The 20941-nt window shown below is 37.0% G+C and overlaps 1 protein-coding gene across 1 annotated transcript in view; it reads left to right on the top strand.

Annotated features, from left to right (window-relative positions):
- Window positions 1-20941, top strand: part of EYS (eyes shut homolog) — a 1254974-nt gene that overhangs the window by 742606 nt on the left and 491427 nt on the right. The window contains 1 exon segment of the mRNA XM_040983150.1: window positions 12715-12727. Within this exon segment, the coding sequence (XP_040839084.1) occupies window positions 12715-12727 (13 nt within the window).

The raw sequence follows: 20941 nt of genomic DNA, 5'->3' as shown, positions 1-20941 counted from the left end.
TTGAGTGCCTCTTTTGAGTCCCAGCATCCCAGCTTTCTCTCTCTCTCTCTCTCTCTCTCTCTCTCTCTCTCTATATATATATATATATATATATATATATAGAATATCCAGAATATACAGGATTTATAATAATATCCAGAATATACAGGAAACCCAGCAATCGCAACAATAAGAAAAATATGTTAAAGTGGACCAAGTGTTAGAACCAAATTAGGTTCAGAGTTCAGAGTCAGGTAACTACACAGAGTATAATTCAGCTCAAGGCAAACTTTATTGGGAGCACTTCCACGCAAGCTTCACTGGTCCAGCACTGACAGCAGGCCAGGAAGTTGTGACTGGTGGGTCGGTAGTGGGTGCCTTTATGTGGGGATCAAAACAGGATGTAATGGTAGGGTTGGCAGCCATCACTCAACAGTTATCAACAGATATGAAAAAAAAAATCCACCGGCCCAGTTGCCTTACTATCTCCTCCTTCTGGGCCACCCTTCACCCACCCAGCTAAGCCTTACACAAAGCATCCAAACAGACATTTCTAGGAAGAATAAATGCAAATGTAAAATACATACATATAATAGATGCTCAGTATTGCTACCCATAAAGGAAATCAAGACCATCATGAGCTAAATATCACTACAATAGGAATGGCTACAATCAAAAATATGGAAAATAATAATTGTTGGTATGTATGAAAAAGCACATCTCTGTGCTCCTAGTAAGAATAGAAATTAGTATAGTCCTTATGTAAAATAGTATGGGTGTTTCTAAAATAATACAAATAGACCTACAATATTTGCATTCTAGTTCCATTCTGAGTACATGTCCTAATTTCTGGATGTATGTCCTAAAGAAATCATGTGAAAAAGAAAATTTTTACCCTGTATTCATTATAGCATTATTCACAAAAGCCAAGATAGGAAATTAATCATAAGTGTCCATCGATGTTGAATGAATATGTAAGGAAACTATGCTGTATTTACACACTAGAGTAGCATTTGCCATGATGAGAAGAAATCCTGACATTGACAACAAAGTATATGGAACTAGAGGTCTTTCTGTGAAATTAAAACAGTCAGATTTGGTTGGACAAATAGTGCATGTCCTCTCTTATATATGGAAAATAAAAATTTTATAAATATATTCAATCACAATTGAAATAGTGATCGCTAACAGCTGAAATTGACAAGCATGGGTGGACAAGGAGATGAGGGGTGAGTGTATAGTGACTATAAACACAATAAGTTGAACTTGAATGGGTTCTGGTCTGGAACTCTGGAGGGATAACTGACTAATGGTGATGTAAAATACCATGTTTATGGAAATGGAATCATTCAAATACAATTTCAGAAAACAAATGCTTGTTGCCTGGTATGGTCAGTTGAAACTTTGTATATGTTTGAAAAGTTGCATTGTACCCATGTAAAATGTGGAAGTATTACCTGGGAATTTAAAATTTAAAAATTAAAGAGAAAGGCCGGAATGGCAGTCTAGTGGCTTGAGTCCTTGACTTGCATTCCCCGGGATCCCATGTGGGAGCCTGTGTCCCAGCTACTTCAGTTCCCTTCCAGCTCCCTGCCTGTGGCCTGAGAAAGCAATCAAGGACAGCCCAAACTCTTGGGACCCTGCACCTGTGTGGTAGACTCATAAGAAGTTCCTGGCTTCTGGTTTCTGATGGGATCAGCTCTGGCCAATGTGGACACCTGGGGAGTGAACCAACCAACAGATGGAAGATCTTTCTCTCTGTCTCTCCTCCTCTCAGTAAATCTCACTTCCCAATGAAAATAAGTAATTCTTTAAAAAAATTAAAGGGAAATGATATGTAGGACCAGAAAAAACAATAAGAAAATCAAAGTTGTGAGCCTGTTCATGTGTAAGGTAACACCTCTGAATGTCTTAGTATCACGCAGGCTCTATCTATCTAATTACTGTGTTCTGATTAAGAGCTGCTGTTTAAGCACAGTGGGTTGCCAGTGCTCAGAAAATTAAAAACAACAGGTTTGCAATTAAAAGAAAGAAGACTGAGGAATAGAGCTGTAGTTGATTCCTCAAGACAGTAAGTGCTAAGTTACACTTACCTCAAACCTCCATGTTCCCAAGAAAATCTTTCTGTGCTGGTCAGAGCCACTCCACCTGACAAAAGTTTGTTAACATGTTGTTTAATACTTTTAATGAAAACACACAGAGCTCAGTATATTAGAAGAAAATGAAACACTTAAACGCTTTCCGTTTTATGCTTGGAGTGTAAAACACTCATTCCCAGATGAACATAAAGGACAGTGTCTTTGAGGTCTCAAGGTAATGTCCTCCTCTTAGCGGTAGGTAGGAAGGGGTTTGCTCTGGTAGGTCCTGAATTGTTCACATTTTTTTTAATGCATGGAACTGTGCTCTGGGGTTCAAATTACATGCAGATAAAAACTTTAACCCTAATAATTGCAGGCCAAACCGTAATGGTACTGATCATTCCCTATACTAAATATAAGTGACAAAAAGGATTATAAAGAAATATTGTTTTCAATTAGCAAATTTTTCTTTATGTAATATTTGATGTCTTCTGGAAACATGTTACTTTTTCATCTATGTAGGTGGATCACCTACAATAAAAGCAGAATTTGATTAAAGATGGTATTGCTGTGATATTGAAGTAGAACTTTTGAAGAATTCATGACTAATTCTAAGAACCTAAGCATATGTTTATTTTTTCTTAATTTCTATTTGTTTTAATTTAAGCATGGCAAACAAATGAGCTCAATATTTTAAAACTTTTATCACCTTAGAAATAAGAACACATTAATAAAATAGAAACTACCTGCTTTATATATATATCTAAAACATTTATTTACAAATTGAATTATTAATTTGTTGCAGATTTATTTTTATAGAAACCCTGCTAATATTTGCCAAACCTTTATCCAAAATGTATTATTAAAATAATAATCTAAGTAAAGATGGAATTACTTTTAAGAATTTGTGATAAAATCCTGAAAAATAAGCAAAAGCTCACTTCAGTTTTCTATTTCACATTCCATCAGGTATTTTCATAGTAAACCCATTATCAATGCAGAAAAAAAGATGAATAACAGTCCAAATAACTGTGCTCTTTGAGCTTTTCAAAGACAATTGTATGGACACAAAGTTGAAATATATCATTGAAAATGACAACATTTATCTCTTTTTGTAACTCATGGAAAACAGTCAACTGCTACTCTTTCCTAATCTTGTGTCAAACAAATCTTTAAAATGTAAATCATTCTATAGTAAGTACACATCTGGTATTTATCTTTACACAAGCCTGCTCACTGATGAACATTGACCCTCATCTCTCATAAGGATACATCACCACATTTCAAAGTTTACTGCTTCTGGAGGTTGCATGGCAGTGCATTCAGTCATTCAATGGCTCTTTCTTCTCACCTGGCAACTGGATTGTCTGTCCTGCAATCAATGACACCTAGTCACAGGGAAGCAAATTGTAACATGCAAGCCAACACAATCAAAGTTATGTCCTATTTCTTGTTTTTAATTTGTAATACATGACATACTGCCTTTCTTAATCAACCAATAGTTCATTGAAGACTAACTGCCTCCCCATAATATAATATAAGTTAGGCCCTACCCATAATAGAGACAGACTGTCTTCCCATCACTCCACCTTTTCTTCTGCCAACATCTCTTCTGTTCTTTGCTTTGATCCATCTGTTTAGCAGTTCCACATGTATTTCTTGCTATCCTTGTAAAACTGAGTGACAAAATTCTGAAAGGGTCTGTTCCTGATCTGTCCTCATTGAACATTGCTTCTTATTTCCTGTTTTAGGATATTATGATTACCTCTGTTTCATTGCTCCACTTGTGTGTACTTTTTATTTGTAAAGGTATTCATGCCACTAAATCATAGTTGGTCTTATTCAAAAATATGTATACCCACCACTTTATTTCATTCCAGTTGTTCAATATTAGTAGAAAACATAGAAACTATTGTAGCTTTCTACACATCTGCAAACCTATGAAGTCAGGAGAAATCCAACAGGAATTGCAGCTTTTAGCTAATGCAACTAGTGATGCATGCCACTAAAATAGTGAAGACTAAGAACACGGTAGGTAAGAATGATGAGCTAATTAATTCAGGACTTTAAGTTTGAAGCGACTGTAAGTGTTGCAGGAAAAGTGACCTTGTTCTTACTGATAGTCATGACTGAGAAAATTATCAGTCTGCGCTGCTTATATCTATTGAGCACAGATTATATAACTTCAATAAAGAATGAAGAGAGCAGAAATATCAGAACACAGTCAGAAGGACTCTAACGTTTAAAGAAAGGCAATTCAACATAAGGTAGAAAATATCAGTAGCCAGATCAACAGAGTTATGAAACAAAAATGCTATTCAACTGCATTGAAGTAAGATCCTGCATTACATTTTGTGACATGAAATTATTGGTAGTTGAGATTCCTTCATTGCAAGCACACACCCAGCATTGAGTCCAGCATCTTATTGTCCTGATAACATTTAACAGCTTCTTGGGGAGGCCTTCCCCAGTCCGAAGGCAAAGCTAACAGAGTAAAATCCCGGTCAGTTAAAAGCCCCAACAAAACATCATCAACAGTATATAGTGTTATGGAATTGATTGACATAGTATTGAGTAAACAATATGTTAAAAATAATGCAAGTTCTTGAACTGTGGTTATGCACCATGGGGGGAGGGTTATGGGAGGAGTGGGGGAAATCCAAGCACCTATAAAACTGTATCACATAATACAATGTTATTAACAATTAAAAAAAATAAAGTTAAAAAAAAGAAATTATTGGTAAACTTTAAAGAGAAATGGCAAGCCCCCACACTAAAGACTTGTGATTACAGGTGGTGCTTTTAGGAAATGGTAGAAACTTTAGGATGTAGAGCTAGTGGGAGGGATCCTTTAGAAAGTACTCATTGAGAGAAGGTTGATAGGCAAGTCCAGGTTTCGGGTCACCTGACATCTGCTTCCAGTCCTTTCTTTATGTATGCTCCCTCATCTACCATCCATCCTCCATGCTTCCTCCCCAGAGCCAAAACCAGCATGCCACTTGGACTTTAAATCTACAAAACTATGAGCTATAAATTAATCACTCCTTGCTTTATAAATAGCCCATCTCGAATATTTCATGATGGTGTAACAAAAAGCTACCTAACACAATCTGTTTAAGCCTATTACGTTATAATATTTTGGTAAGAACATAAGTTTTCTCCTGGCAAAATGGGAATATTCTAGATTATTTCTAAGTTGCAAATGCATGGAGAAATTTTGATAACTTTTTAAAAATCTACGTTGAGTTAACTTGGTTTCACTTATAAAATAGTTGTGTGTATTTTAGTAAAACTTTCATGTTTAGGTTGATTTCTTATACACATGCACAAACAGATATACATTGTTATATTCGTAGCAAATGTAATTGTAACATAAAAATGAAAAGTAACAGTAATATAATTAATTTTGCTAACTATAGTTATGTATTTGAAACTCAGAAATAATGAAAATAAGTATTATTCAACTCCACACTTCAACATGAATTAATCTTAAAGCACAACGTAGAGGGAAGCAATGAGGAGTCATGAATGAAAATCCCATTAGGTGAACTTTCCAAATAGAGGAATGTTGACTATATGTACTATTTATCCATACATATTCATATATGGTTAATTATGCGAAGAAAGGACTAATACAAAATCAATATGGGGGTTATCATGGAAGATGGAGAAAATAATAAAGAGGAAATTTTTACATTGCTACTGATGTGTTACACTAGGTAAAGAATAGATATGTGTTCATTTTATTATTAGACTTAAAATATTCATATTTATAAATATGCATGTATTTAAATGTCTATAAGGATATTTATGCATGTTATCTGTTTTTAAGTACTTGTGAGCACGTTTTTCATCACTGTAACTAAAATAACTAAGACACTGCTGAGGAGGGAAGATGTTTATAGCTTTAGGTACACAGTACTAGACTGGGTGACCCCACTGGAGGACGTGCTCTCCTCTCAGCAGCTAGAGGATCTCCTGGTGGAGCCATGGAGAGAGAGTAAGGACACAAGCTGCTTCATATGGTCTCTGCTTGCAAAGCCACATGACTCAATTATGGGACGCCTCCCTAATAGCCTAATACAATCTGATCTCCTCCTTTAAGACCCAACCTTTGGGTAGCAAATTAGATTGCTTCCTCTCTTTCAGCATAAGAGTGTGTGTGTGTGCGTTTCTGACAGTATTTACTACCACAGTTTGAATTATTTCCAGTAATTAGACACTACTAGTAACTTGATAATATCCCAGTCACAGACTCTATTACATTCTGGTCACCTGGGATCACCTCATTTCAAGTCAAGTCCCTGAAGACATCTTTTCGGGGATTCCCATCTGTTGTTCATTCTGTTCCCACCTAAATCCTTCCTTAATTATGAAAGGACTCAGTTTTAATTTCAAAACTAATAGTGAAATAAATAAAACTAAACTAATATATTTTAAGGTCATAGCTTATACTAAGAAAAAAAGTTGAAAGAAATGAATATGTATTCATTTTTTTCTACATTAATACATTTATTAAAGTTCTGTGTATTCCCTCAGAATTGGTTAGGGAGGAGGGAGTAAAGCAAGAGGTAATCTGGCTTACGTTAGTTGGGGAATTCTAGTAATAGAGACCATAATTTTAAAAACTCTATTTAACTTTGTAGCATAATCTATGTAACTGAACAGCAGGTGAAATAAAATCAATTTTTGGCTTAAGTGCTTCGAGGTTATTAATTTTGAAGATCATTTGTTAGTGAAATTTAAGAACTTAAAGCCAATTTAACCAAAGACTAGAGAACAGCCCCCCAGGTGAATGATACCACATATGAAAATTATAATGAAAATTTAAGGAGACCAAGAGCAGGAAAAATAAGTGAAGCATGAATTAGAGAATTTGCAGCATAATCCATAAAGCTGAAAATGAAGTCATTCCTAATGTCGATTATAAAATATGTAATCCAAAATTATTAAAATTGCCTTTATCTGAAAATACACTGACTTCAGGAAAGGCAGAAATTAAGCAATGTCCAGTTAAAGCATAAATTAGAATTTTCTGATAATTGAGAGCTAGCCATCTTCATGCTAAGATTTTGTCAGCTTACTGTTTTAGAAATAGGTTCCATTTTCTGTATCACACATGGTAATTTTTTTTTCTAATCTCAGGAATGTCACAAATTCCAAATCACAAGGTACAGTAAATAGAAAGGATTAATGTTGCAGTGCTGTAAATGGAATCCTCGCTCCTTCAATCTGAAGCTATGGTATCCAGCGCTAGCCTTTCAGCTCTTCCTGGCCTTTCTTTTGCCTTTCAGAATAGTGACTGCAGACCGTTAGTGTTGTAGTGAGAATGATTCAGACGCTGGAAAGTAGGACTTGACTAGCAATTATTCCATTCCACTACTTAAGTTCATTTTCAACTTTGGTTTTTTAAATATTTATTTTATTTTTATTGGATAGACAGATAAGCAGAGAGCAGGAGAGAGAGAGAAAGGAAGATCTTCCTTTATCTGATTCACTCCACAAGCAAGCTGTTGCAATGGCCAGAACTGAGCTGATCTGAAGCCAGGAGCCTGGAGCCTCCTCCGGATCTCCGACACAGCTACAGGGTCCCAAGACTTTGTGCTATTCTTGACTCTTTTCGCAGACCACAAGCAGGGAGCTGGATGGGAAGCAGGGCAACCAGGACAGGGACTAGCACCCGCATGAGATTCTAGTGCATTGTAAGGCGAGGACTTTGGCTGCTAGACTATAGCGCCAGGCTTCAACATTAATATTTCTCCCCCATCCTAAATAAACATTTGAACCATCTTTTAAAGTTTTTTCTATTCCTATGTGTTCTAGTCTGAAGATAATTTTTGAAAATTATTATTATATACAAATGGGTTCTTAAGCTGTGATACATTTCACCTTAGTTCATACAATGAATAATTTTAAATACTTAGCTGAAAATATTGCTATTTTGGTTTTCCAAAATGTTCACTATGCTTTAGTTTTCTCATTTATGAAAGTGGATGAATCTAGGCAGGCTCCTTCTATTTTATGCAATTGGCTTTATATTTCTAGTACAAGAAAAGAAAAAAATACTTCCTGTGCTTCTCAGAAATATGGCTATTCACCGTCACTGTTTCCTGTGCCTGTTCCTCAGGATTTGATGTATTACCCATTGATCACTATCATAAATGTGAGTCTACACTAACCTCACATTTACAACTTAAAGACACTCCCATATCATCACTTACTCAGCAAACATGTATTGTGTATTTGTGTGCACCTGTATGTATTAGAACCTGCTCTCAATTCATTACAAATGTCGCCACTTTTAGTCCTTGTCATCACTGCCTGTATAAACACCTGTCCATCTTTAACAACTGAGGAAGCCGAAGCACACTGTGACCAAGTGATTCAGTCAAGGTCACACAAGTAGTGACGGCTGGAATCAGTATTTGAACTCAGCATGTGATCCTCTGCAGTGTATAATCTTACTATGCTTTTTCAACTAGTCTGGAACTAGTTGCAGCAACATATAGTAGGTCTATTTTCAGATTTCTGGATAATGTACAAACTATCTTCTAAAAGTTAAAAACCTTGTCTGATATTTTGGGAATGTTTTGAAGGAAGGTTACTTGGGGAGATTAATTTGTTCCAAAAGAAAGTAAAGTGTACTTTACAAAACCCATTGTTTTTGTGATAATAGTTAACACTTATTAAGCACTTTCAGTTTAAACAGTATTCCTTATTTTTATATTCCATATGTCTTTTTAACATTTTATGAATATTAATAGAATATGTTTTGTATGTACTTTAGGTAAAGTTCTGAGAAGAAAACCATAATGTCCTCCCTTTTGTTCTCCCTTCCTCAAAACCCTCCTTCCTTTTCTTTTCTAATTTTTGTAAGCAGTTTAATCCCACTGTATAATTGAAGGCTTAATGCACAACTATTTACAGTATTCAAAAAGTAAAATATCACCTAGTGCCTCAAAGAAAAATATATGCTTTCTCTGATCTGAAGTAGTTAATATAGAATCCAAAAAATATGTATAAGGAAAAAGCAGGTATCTTGTGATTTGATTCTTTTTGCTTAGCCCTTGTCTATTTCCCCTTGGCACTGTAGTCTTTATACCTTTGATTCGTTGAACAAGTTAAGTCTTGTAGTTGCTGTCTCATTTAGTGATTTTAGCAGAAGTTTGCAATAGGCAAAATTATTATCTCAGTTTTACAAAGTAAGGCTTTTGGAGACTGAATCACATGACATTTTTGCAGTCATTAAAAGTGATAGGGCCAAAATACAAACCTCTGTTTTAAAATTGTGCACTATACAGGTCTATTAAAAATAAAAAAATATGCAATAACATTTGCCAAAACACATTCTTCTTGATATGTTGTAGTGACGGAATTCTTTTTAATTTTATTTTTGAGCATAGAAAGATCAAGTTTCCTGCATTTCATATATAAAATTAAGTCCATAATTATACTTCGCATCCTTCCATCCTTATTTTTTCTCAAGCCACTTCCTTCTTACCTCCTTTGTTTTGAATTTTGCAACAGTCCACTTCCAATTTCTGTTATAGTCACAAGGTTGATACTCTATTAAAGAAAGAATTTGACAACTAGTAGGTGGGAAACTACTGTTCCTCAGGAGTTGTGTATTGTGGGTGTTTTTTTGAATTTGGCGATTGAGATGGTTATGTATTATGGGGGGGGGTAGGTAATAATTGGTAAGGGGAAAGAGAGGGGGGGGGGATTGGGGGGTTTGGGAAGAGAAGGGATAGAAAGGGTGAAATGTGGGGAGAAGGGGAGTTGAAAGGATGAAAAGAGGAAAGGAATGAGAAAGGAAGGGGGAAGGGTTTGATGGAGTGGTAGGAAATTTGAGGGGGGTAAAGGATAAAGAGGGGGTGTAAAGTTGTGGAGAAGGGAGGAGGTGAGGATGTGGTGAGGAAAGGGGAGAGATAGGGGGGTGGGTTGATGAGGTAAGGTTGTGAGGAAGAGAGGGAGAGGAAGAGAGGGTGTGAAGAAGGGAATGTTTTCATAATAAAAATAAATCTTTAAAAAAAAAACCAACAAGTTACAGAAAACATATTTGTCCTGTGGACAGACTGATTTCAATAAGCACAGTGATCTCCATTTGCATCCATTTCTGCAAGACAGAATTGTGTGTGCGTTTTGGCTGAGTAGTATTCCACCATTTAAGTATAACACAATTTCTTTATCCAATCTTCAGTTGGTGGACATCTGGGTTGATTTTACATCCTATCTATTGTGAATGGAGCCGCTGTAAGCATAAGGGTACAGATAACTCTCTTGTAAGCTGGCATCATTTCTTTTGGGTAAATTCCCAGGACAGGATGGCTGGGACATATGGTAGATCTATTTCTAGATTTCTGGGAAGTAGTCATACTGTCTTCCATAATGTTCATATCAGTTTACTTTCCCAGCAGCAGTGGATTAGGACAGCTTTATATTCACGTTCTCACTAACATTTATTTCCTGCAGTGGTTACACTGATTTAAATTTCAAGTAGCAGCATGTAAGTTTTCCCCTTTCTCCACATCCTCAACAGTATTTGTTACTCTCCATATTTTGGATTTTATCAGTTCTGACAGGGATAGTTTTGACTTGTATTCCCTGATGGTTGGTCATTTTGATGGCTTGTTTTGTTTTCGTTTTTCAGTATATTGGTCGTCCATTGTGTTTCTTCTTTTGAGAAATGTTTATTCAAGTCATTTGCCCACTTCTTAGCTGGATTAGGATACTAATCCTTCATCTAATGTATTCTATAAATATTTCCAGAGTTTGTTGAATGCTTTTCACTCTACTAATAATCTTCTTTATTCTGAAAATGCTTTGGGTTTAATATAGTCATTTGTTCAGGATTTTGTTATTGTTGTTACCTATACTTTGTTAGTATTATTCAAGGAGTACTCCCCTTCCCACAGTCTTAGAGTGTTTCACCTACATTTTCTGTAGACAATTGAAATACTCTGGCATTAAATGTAATACTCCAGCATTAAGTTACATCTTTGAAGCCATTCTGAATTGAGTTTTGTATATGATGAGAGGCATGGATCTAAATTCCATTTTTCTGCATATATACATCCAGTTTTCCCAAAATGTTTTGTTGAAGAGAAATAATCCTTACTCCACAATATAGTCTGAACACTTTTTTTTTAAAAAAAATCAGCTGGCTTTTATGTAAGTGACTTTATTTTGCTCTCTATTCTGTTCCGTTGTCCTGTATATCGGCTGTTATCTCAGATAGACCATACTGTTTTAATTACAGCAGCTCTGTAATATCCTTTGAAATGAAGTATTTTGATACCTCCATCTTGATCTCTCTTGTTCAGGATTGCTTTGGCTATTCTGAGTCTTTTGTGATTCTGTGTGAATTTTATGACTACTTTTTTATGTTTCTATAAAGAATGTAGTTTGTATTTGTGTGGGGTTACATTGAATCTGTGAATTATTTTAGGTATAAGCATTTAAATGTAGTATAGACAATTTGATCTAATATAGACATTTTAATAATATTGGTTCTTCCAACCCTTGAGCAAAGAATATAAATTTTTGTGTCCTCCATTTCTTCAATCATAGTTGATGTTTTATTATAGAGATCTTTAATTTCTTTAGTTAAATTTATTTCTATTTTTTGTGTGTGGTTGATGTGAATAGGATTTTTTCTAGGTTTTTCTTTCTGTGAGTCAATTTTTATTTTGCAATCTTCAACTCTAGTAAGTTGTTTTATCAATTTTAGCAGCTTTTATTCTTAAGGCTTTTTCTTGTGCAGCATGATGTCATCTAAAAAAATGGGCAGTTGACTTTCTCTTTTCCAGTTTTGACGTCCCATATTTCTTTCCTCTTCATAATCTCTTTAATTAAATATTTCATTAATGTATCAAATAATAGTGCCAAAAGTGGACTTGTTTGTCTTATTCCACACTTCAGAGAAAATGCATTCAGCTTTTCCTCATTCACTGTCAATTTGTGAATCTATAATATTCCAGGAATTGTTCTGATAAGCATTCAAATTCAACACCATCTCTATATCTTATTTAGTTAATGAAAATATACAGAAATCCTGTATCTATTGTATAGGGAAATTGTATTCATGTTTTTTTTAAAACAGGTAGATAGGAACTGGCCTTGTGGCACAGCATGTTAAACAGATACTTGCAAGAGCAGCATCCAATAGCTGAATGCCAGACCTAATCCCCACTGCTCCACTTCCAATCTAGCATCCTGCCAATGTGCCTGGGAATGCAGAGGATAATGCCCTGGGCACTTGGACCTCTGTCTTTCACACAGGGGACCCAGATGGAAATCTGGAGTTCTGACTCACGGCTTCCCCAGTCCCAGCTGCTTTGGCAGTGAACCAGCAGAGGAAGCAAATTTTGCTATTTCTTTTTGTCTCTCTCTCTGTCATTTTACTTTTCAAGAATTAAATAAATATTAAAAAAATTGTGGATAGAGTTACAGATTACATAACTGAGAAAATCTACCCCGAGATAGAAAATATAGACTCAGAACCCTGTGCCCACCTGTGAGGTGGGTGCCGAGTTTGTTAGACGCTGGAGGATCCAGTGGGGCTCGGGCTGCTGGATTCATGAGCGCTTTGGGCTTACCTGTGAGGTAGATGCTGGGTTTGCGAGCCCCTGAGCTGTAGGATCTGGTAGGGCTCTAGTAACCTGTCCCAGGTCCTGTGCCCACCTGTAAGGTGGGTGCTGGTTTTGTGAGAACTCGGGGTGGGGGATCCAGTGGGGCTCACATTGCCTGTCTTGGATCCTTGAGCTTGCCTGCAAGAATATGTTCTCCTCAGTGAAAAAGAGCAGTAGACACAGACTCTAATGCACATGGAGAATATAGCATCCCATTTCATGCCATAGCAGAAGAAAGAGAACAGAAGAAATTGGACAACTACCCCATCCAATTGATAACAGCAAAAATCTGTGTTAATGGAGACTTGAGGTTGATTACATCAGCCAATGGGCATTGGGAAGGTTGCCTTACCCTTGGATCAGCGTCATTGACGGCATTTCAGAACTATGCAAACCACTTGGGCAGAACCGTCAGAATATACAGTGCATTGGGACCCTGGATTGATATCAGGTGGTGGTTCCCCATCCATGGGTACTAGGACATTTGGGAGGCTGGGCATGGCTTCCCCCTTTATCTCCGCCCTTCCACCAGAAACAAGAGGAAGAAATAGCAAATGTGGAAACAATTACTTCACCCACTGTTCTCTAACCCTCAATCCTTCCCACCCTGAGCAACCATGTAATCATCATTAAAAATGAAAATTAAAAAAAAAGAAATTACAGAAAGTAGGGGTCAATGGGGAACTTAATAAGTTCATATTAGAAGATGCTGTTTTGCATATGTGAGATTTACAATATGGTAAGTTCAGTTTGTACCAATAAGTATAAATGCCTGTGAGAAATTAGGTAGAGATTTCCATGAGTTAGTAGATTAACTACAGAAGCAAGTTTTCAATGAGAGGGAAGGCAATGTACTAGGCAGAGTACAGAATACCAAAACTACCTTCCAGAACAGAGAACTGGGCAAGTACCCCATATCCCCTAGAAATTCTTGGCATTCTCAGTGTGTCTTCACAGTGCTGATGGTGACTTCCTCAGATACCCACATTCTGCAGCCTCCACCTTCTTCAGACTCCATTCTCTGTGACTATTACCCTGATCTACTATTACCTTAATTCTCACTGCTCCGTTCGGCTGAGTTTCATATTTATGGGCTGTATTGTATTTCTATGTAGACACCCCCTATCCCATTTCCAATGCTTTGGTGTGGGTACCTGCCTGTCCCCAGAAAGCTATCTGTAATCAGCGAGCTTTTATTGCCCCATCCTGCCGTTTGCCAAGGAAGCTTTGCTGATAGAAGTCAGAGTTAGATTTTGTTAATAGGATTCCGCTTAAATTTGGGTTTATGATTATTCTAACACTAGTCATCTTGCTTTTACTATAGTCCTCACTTTCTCTTCTGTCTTCCACTACAGCAACTGTTACTTGAATTAATGGACCTTTCTTGTTTATCTTGTTTTGTAATCTCAGTCGCTGGTATCCAGCACTATGGGAATTCACATGTGTTTATTGAATAAAAGGAAAGTGAATTGAATTTTATTTTTGGATTGTAGTAATTTTGAAAGAATAGAATTGGATTTACGTGAAGCTTACAGGTAAAAATGAAAGAAATCACAGTTGTTGACAACAGGATAGCTTCACATTGATTTGGCCTCTTATCATCATTTATTATATTGAGATTCTGTATTAGAGTCTTGTGTAAATATTTCATTTTTAAAACCTTGAAGGAGTATATTAACTTTTATCCATTTCCTCTTCGGTATGCTCTGAAGAAATCTATCCATTAATATAGGGTGAAGAAATGTATGTAGAAAAGTCAAACCTTTTCTTTGCTTCTTGATATAATTATTTAATTGTACAGAACTGTTTCCTTCTGTATACTACCTTGAATCAATTTGACTTTCAGTCATCATCGAGTTTTTCCCATTTGTTGGTAGATTCTTATCAGAAAGACTAAGTAGTGTTGATTATATTGTTTTTCCTACGGTCTTATCAGTGGACGTTATAAAGAAAGCAAGTGTCAATTAATCTTTCTCACTTATGTTAACATTCATCAGCAAAATTCATAAAATGGCTAAACCACTCTTTCTCTAATGTAGAAAAACCTCAAATTAATCCTTGGGCTACTTAAATCATATTTTAAATGGAATCTTCTTTTCATTAAAAAAATTGATTGAAAAGCAGAGACAGAAAGAGAGAGAATCTTATCTGGTGCCCAGAGTAGTTGGGATTGTATTAGACTAAAACTAGGATTCTGGAGCTCAGTTCCAGTCTCTCATGTACCTGGCCATGACTTAAGTGCTTGAGGCAGCACCTGCTACTCCCTCAGGGTACGCAATAGCAGGAAGCTAGACTCAGGAGCAGAGCTGGAATCAGTGCTTGAATCCAGGAACCAGTGAAGATGTCCCAAGGTGTGTCTTAACTACCGCACCAAATGCTTTCCCCTTTCTTCCTTTACCACAGATGTTTTCAAGACCCTTCATATGTGTGTTTATCAAAAATGTGCACAATAAGTCATGTTTTATGTCACTCACCATAAACTCTTAGAAAGTCATTTATTTGAAAGAAAACAAGAGAGGTCACAGGGACTGAAAAGATCTCTCATCTGCTGGTTCTCTCCCCACCTTCCTACACTGGCCTAGCAGCAAAATGTAGGATCCAGGTACTCAAGCCATGGATGGCAGGGATTCTTCCACCAAAGCATCACTGCTTCCCAGGCTGGACCTTGGCCTGAAACTATAATCAGTAGCTCATGCCAAACCCAGGTAGTCCTCAGATGGTGCATGTGTCTTCATAAGTATCTTGATTGCTAGAAAAGTATTTGTCCATCAGGAGTTAAAAATAAGGTAAGCTTGACTATTATGCTGGTAGCAGCAACAAGCAACCTTATAAAGCAAGCTGCAACAACTTGTTATATAAAAAAAGGATCCCCACCCCCGCAAAAAAAAAAAAAAAAAGCCTCACTATTGAGGCTGCCATAACGGGCTTACCACTTCTTAGATAAACTTAATTATAAAATCTTTCTAAAGGACTATAAAACTGGAAACAACAAAAATATTTTATTTAAAAATATTAGCCGCAACCTCTCATTATGATCAAAGTAACCTTATAATTTGATAAGGGCATTTGAAGTGTTTAAGCAAATGACAACTGTGTGTTCCTGATTAATATGTTCCATGATAAACTGTGCTTCCCCCCCCCCAAGACTTAGTGCTTAAAATAAAGTTACCATTTATTTGCTGCTTACTACTCCTTAAAGGAATAGTACAACCTTAGAACACATCCCCCAGCTGTGGTTACACAGGGGAAAGCTTCTCAGATATGATTGCTGTCAAAATACTTAAAAATGAAAGTGCATAGAATGTGTCTCCATGACCTTAATCCATTTGGTGACTAAATTAAATATAGTAGCCATAAACTGTTTTCAGGAAAATCAACCTAGGTTCCTATCACCAATTCTTTTTTGGCACAGGGAGGCTGCCTATTTTATGCCCTGGGCTGGGTCTCCACAGAATTTGTATGTACCCTCTGGTATATGTGCTATATCTAACCTACCTGTGCCAAAAATCTGATTCAAGTTTGTAACTGAATAGTACTTTTAAATAATATGTTGGGGAACCCTGGTGTCTCTGTAGTTTGGCTTGGCTCACATTAGATAGATAGATAGATAGATAGATAGATAGATAGATAGATAGATAAATAGATGATAGATAATTAGGAGTATCCTATGTGTTTAGTAGTTACTCTCAGATGAGAGCCACATTTAAAAGACCACTTTATGAGAGATTTCTCTCCTTGTTGAGCTTGGATTAGAGATCATAAGTTCATATGCTTTATAAGCTAATTAGTTAGAAGAGAGGAAATAAGTATACTCTTTTTTTAAAAGATTTATTTATTTTTATTGCAAAGTCAGATATTCAGAGAGGAAAAAGGACAGAGGAAGATCTTCCATCCTATGATTCACTCCCCCAGTGACCGCAGTGGCTGGAGCTGAGCAAATCCAAAGCCAGGAGCCAGGAGCTTCTTCTAGGTCTCCTACACGGGTGCAGAGTCCCAAGGCTTTGGGCCGTCCTTGACTGCTTTCCTAGGCCACAGGCAGGGAGCTGGATGGGAAGTGGGGCCACCAGAATTAGAATGTCCATATGGGATCCTGGTGTGTGCAAGATAAGGACTTTATCCACTAGGCCACCACACATGGCCCAATATATATATTCTTAACACAGTAATATGTACACATCCTAAGCTGAGAGTATTTAGAAGGGATCGCCTTAAATTTTTATTTTTATTTTTTTTTTTACTTTCTTTTTTTTTTTATTTAATTTTGACAATCCTTACAAATTTAATTGGGGTAAAAAAGGTTCAAGGTCTAAAGGGGTATATAGAGGAAGAAGCCCCACCCAGTCTCCCGCCCACCCCAAGTCCCGGATGTGGGGCGCGCTCCGAGATACTCGATCAAGTGGTTCCAATAGTTCACCATTCATGGGCTGTTGCCAGTCTCGCCACCCCAATCATGATGTGGTCATTGAAGAGTTCATTGATTGACACAGTCCCTTCTAGGGTCTCCATTTGCCCAGTCTCTGCTGCCAACAGATGGCTGAGGTTGTTGCTTGATTTGTCCTGTCTTTCCCTGGTTAGGACTCCGAGTCCGGTGTCTCGAATGGAAGGATCCTCGAAGAAATTTTGAGGTATTCCCAGTCCTGATTCCTGCTGTTTTAGTAGCATAGGGCCCGGCACAGTCCACTGCCCCGGTCAGCTGGCGGCTGCAGTTGCTGGGCCGGTTCTGTCTCCACCCGTGTCCTCTTGCAGTCCCGCCTGGTTCCACCCTGGACGCATTTGTCCCTCGCACGTACTAGTAGGAGTTGCAGCCCAGTCAGGGCGGCCCACAGTAGCCTCCACCAGGCCCACCTCCTACCCTGGCTTGCCAGTATATATGGCATACTAGCTCAGTCTGTCCCCAGTACCCTTCTGTTCATATTCTTGCCAACAGGTGTTGCCACCTACTTCCATCCAACTATCTCCTCCGACCGTCCCTAACGGATATTGTTGGGTGTCTGTCTAGCTACCCCAGCCCCTGTCCTAGTTCCCATGCCCTCCCGTGGAAGGTGATGACCCACGAGGGAGGAACCCACTATTTCCCTCCCAGGTCACTCCCATTCCCGTTATGCCCTCTCCATTTGGCCCTGTGGTTCAACTCAACGTGTCTAACCCTTTGTACCAGCTTCCGCCAATTGGTGCTACAACTAAGCCCCAACAACCCTCACCAATTCTGATTGTAGCTTGCTCCAGTGGGAATAGTCATCCCAGCCGGGTTTTCACCCAATCTGGTCCCCGTGAGGTGCACAGGCGCTGTGTCCCTGCCTGGTCTAGTCTACCCCCCACCCAGCTCCCGCTCTTTAGTTCCTCAAATGTCTAACCTTTCTATGTTTTAATTTTTTTGTGTTTATTTTGAAATTCTGTTTTTACTACAGGTACTCAAGATGTGACCTTTTAGTTATAATCAGCTAAATAACTTGTTAGCACTTTAGCACTCTGCCTGGAATTTTCTTAGTGGGATTGGCAAGATTTTCAGCTTTTGTTACAAATGTCAACATTGCAACAGAATGACAATTTCATTAACTTTCTTCAAAGAGAGCAGGTTGGGTCCCTGTCCCCAGACTTTGACAGCAGGCTTCCCATGCTTTTGTGACCTCTGTTAAGACCCTCAGGAAGAAGCATGGTCTCTGCTTAAGCACTGGCTCCAAAGAAGATCATATGCATTCTTCTTTGTTGTATCATTACAAAATACTTGTTAATCTCATAAAACAAATAAAAATTATTTGGGTTATAGCAACAGATACAATTCATTTCCTCACAGTTTTTCAAGGGTGTATTTTCAAGGGCATATAGGGCTTTTTAAGGGCATATTTTATCTCTTTCTTGTATGATCTGTTAGACTAGGGCATATATGCATTTGTTCATTGACCACTGCAATGGCTGGAAAAGAAGAGAACTGGTTTAGCCATTTCCAATTTCTCTATGTCTCTTTTCTCTCTTTCGCTCTCTCTCTTTCTCTCCTTCCCTCCCTCTCTCCCTCCCTCCCTGCCTTTCCCTCCCTCCTTTTCCCTACCTCCCTTTCCACTCCACTCTCTCTGCCTCTATATGACTGTAATGTACTTTCTCACATACAATATGCCCAACACAGGCACCTTTCCCAAAAGCATAAATAAGACATTCTTAGTTCTTGGGTTCCTAAAATATCTCTGTTTAGATAGAGCTGCATGACCCTTTTTGCTGCTTTTCACAGTGCTGACTAGGTCAGCTAATATTAAAAAGAAACAAATTTTTAAAGAAAATTCTAAGACTTTCAGGGAGAACATATGGCATTTTCCTTTCTGTGTTTGTCTTATTTCACTCAATATTATGTCTTCCATTCATCTAATGTTGTGCACCTTAGTTGATTCCATATTTTGACTGTTGTGAAGAGTGCTGCTATAAAATTGGAGTAGGTATATCTTTCACACAATGTGTTTATTTATGTCTTTTAGATGTATACCTGGTAGTGGGATTGCTGGATTATACATTTTTTATTGGTTATGAAATATCCACAGTGTTTCATGTATGTTTTCTCTTATATGTAGGAAGGGAAAGTGGAAGTAAAAGTGGAAAGAAAGAAAGGAAAGAAGGGAAAGGAAAAAAATAAGAGAGAAAGAAAGGGAGGGAAGGAAGAGAAGGAAGGAAAGAAAAGCCTGTATTTCTCAGTGTATCAGTTTTGCTGTACAATATTCATTAAACTTTCTTTTAAATCTTCGTCAAGTTAATAAAAATCGTATATTACATTAGGTTCTAGGATTTGTGATTGTATTTAAATTTACATTATGAGGGATGATGAATGTTCTTCCATTTGACTAAGGTTTATGACTCTTTGCCCTTTTGCTGCTACCTGTAGTCTTCACTTTGTATTGGTTGAATTCTTTATGTAGTAAAATCTAGGCTCAACTGAGCCTTTGACTATAAGATATATTGATATTATCTAAAAAAAAAACCAAAATATTGTTAAAATAGTTAAAATGTTCTAGGAAAATTATTGTGAAAAAAACTTTTCATAGATTTTAATTTTGTATGAAAATAACATATCTTTTAATTCCATTTCCACAAACTTTTTGAAATATACTAATTGCTTTAGCACTTTACTGAAAACATTCAGATTACTCACAACACTTAGAAAAAAGAAGCTGTTATTTCCATGGGGAGACAAACTAATGTTACAGAAGTAAATTAGTCAGAGTTAATAGCTTATTCAGGGGAAAGAAAACCTAACATGAGAGCAAAGGCTAATGAAGTGGCACCATTGAGTCAACCCCAATCACAAATGCCTTTCGACATCAGCATGGACTGTAACCTTCAACATCACAGTGCAAGTCCCCCTGCCTTTTCTAATTGTCAAATGTTAAAGCATGAGGGAATGCAATGAAAAACGTTTGGAAAAAGAAAAACATATAAAAATATAGGATATTTTGATAAAGCTGACATGGAAAATAGTTCAGTTACTTGCAGAACTTCCAACTAATGAGAATATGGCAGCATTCAACCACTTAAACATTGAAGACATGAAATTTCATAATAGTGGCAACACAGAGATTTTAAGATACTTATTTAGACTCTGGCAGATTACATGAAGCCCCCAAGAAAATTAATGAAGTCACTTTTAAAATACCTTCAAAAAATAAATCAGTCTATGACACTGGTATTAATGTAAAAAAAGTAAAAGACACTATTTTCTGTTTTATATGAAAATTCCTCTTGAAGTTTATGGAAAGCAATTTAAGATTTAATTCATATTAATCCAAATTTTGAAATATATAGATGCCTAATGAGGAATCTTCAAACAATGCACAGAAAACACAGGTTTTGAAGAAACTATGCATGAATTTTTAAAAATTGCTCTAAAATAAATCATCTATTTTCTTTTTTTTTTCCTTGAAGATTTATTATTTTCCCTGAAAGTTGTATGGAGAGAAGGAGAGACATAGAGAAAGATCTTCCATTCATTGGTTCACTCACCAAGTAGCCACAACAGCTGACACTGAGCTGATCCAAAGCCAGGTGCCTGGAGCTTCTTCTGGGTCTCCCACCAGGGGTGCAGGAACCCAAAGCCCTGGACCATCATCAACTGCTTATTTTCACTAGAGAATCTGCTAGTGCTACAATTTTCCCACTGTTTCTAATGAATATCATGCCTATATAGTTTCTAAAGATTCAAAGTTTTTAAAAATATTTGATGTCAAAGATTTTGTATAAAATTGTGAGGAAATAAATGGCTTCAACTCTTTGCAA

This window comes from Ochotona curzoniae, unplaced genomic scaffold (assembly GCF_017591425.1).
Source record: "Ochotona curzoniae isolate NIBS_2020 unplaced genomic scaffold, NIBS_Ocur_1.0 contig_3819, whole genome shotgun sequence".
Taxonomy (NCBI): Eukaryota; Metazoa; Chordata; class Mammalia; order Lagomorpha; family Ochotonidae; genus Ochotona; species Ochotona curzoniae.
The sequence above is the reverse complement of the archived record's forward strand: the minus strand, read 5'-3'. Positions and strand labels throughout refer to the sequence as shown.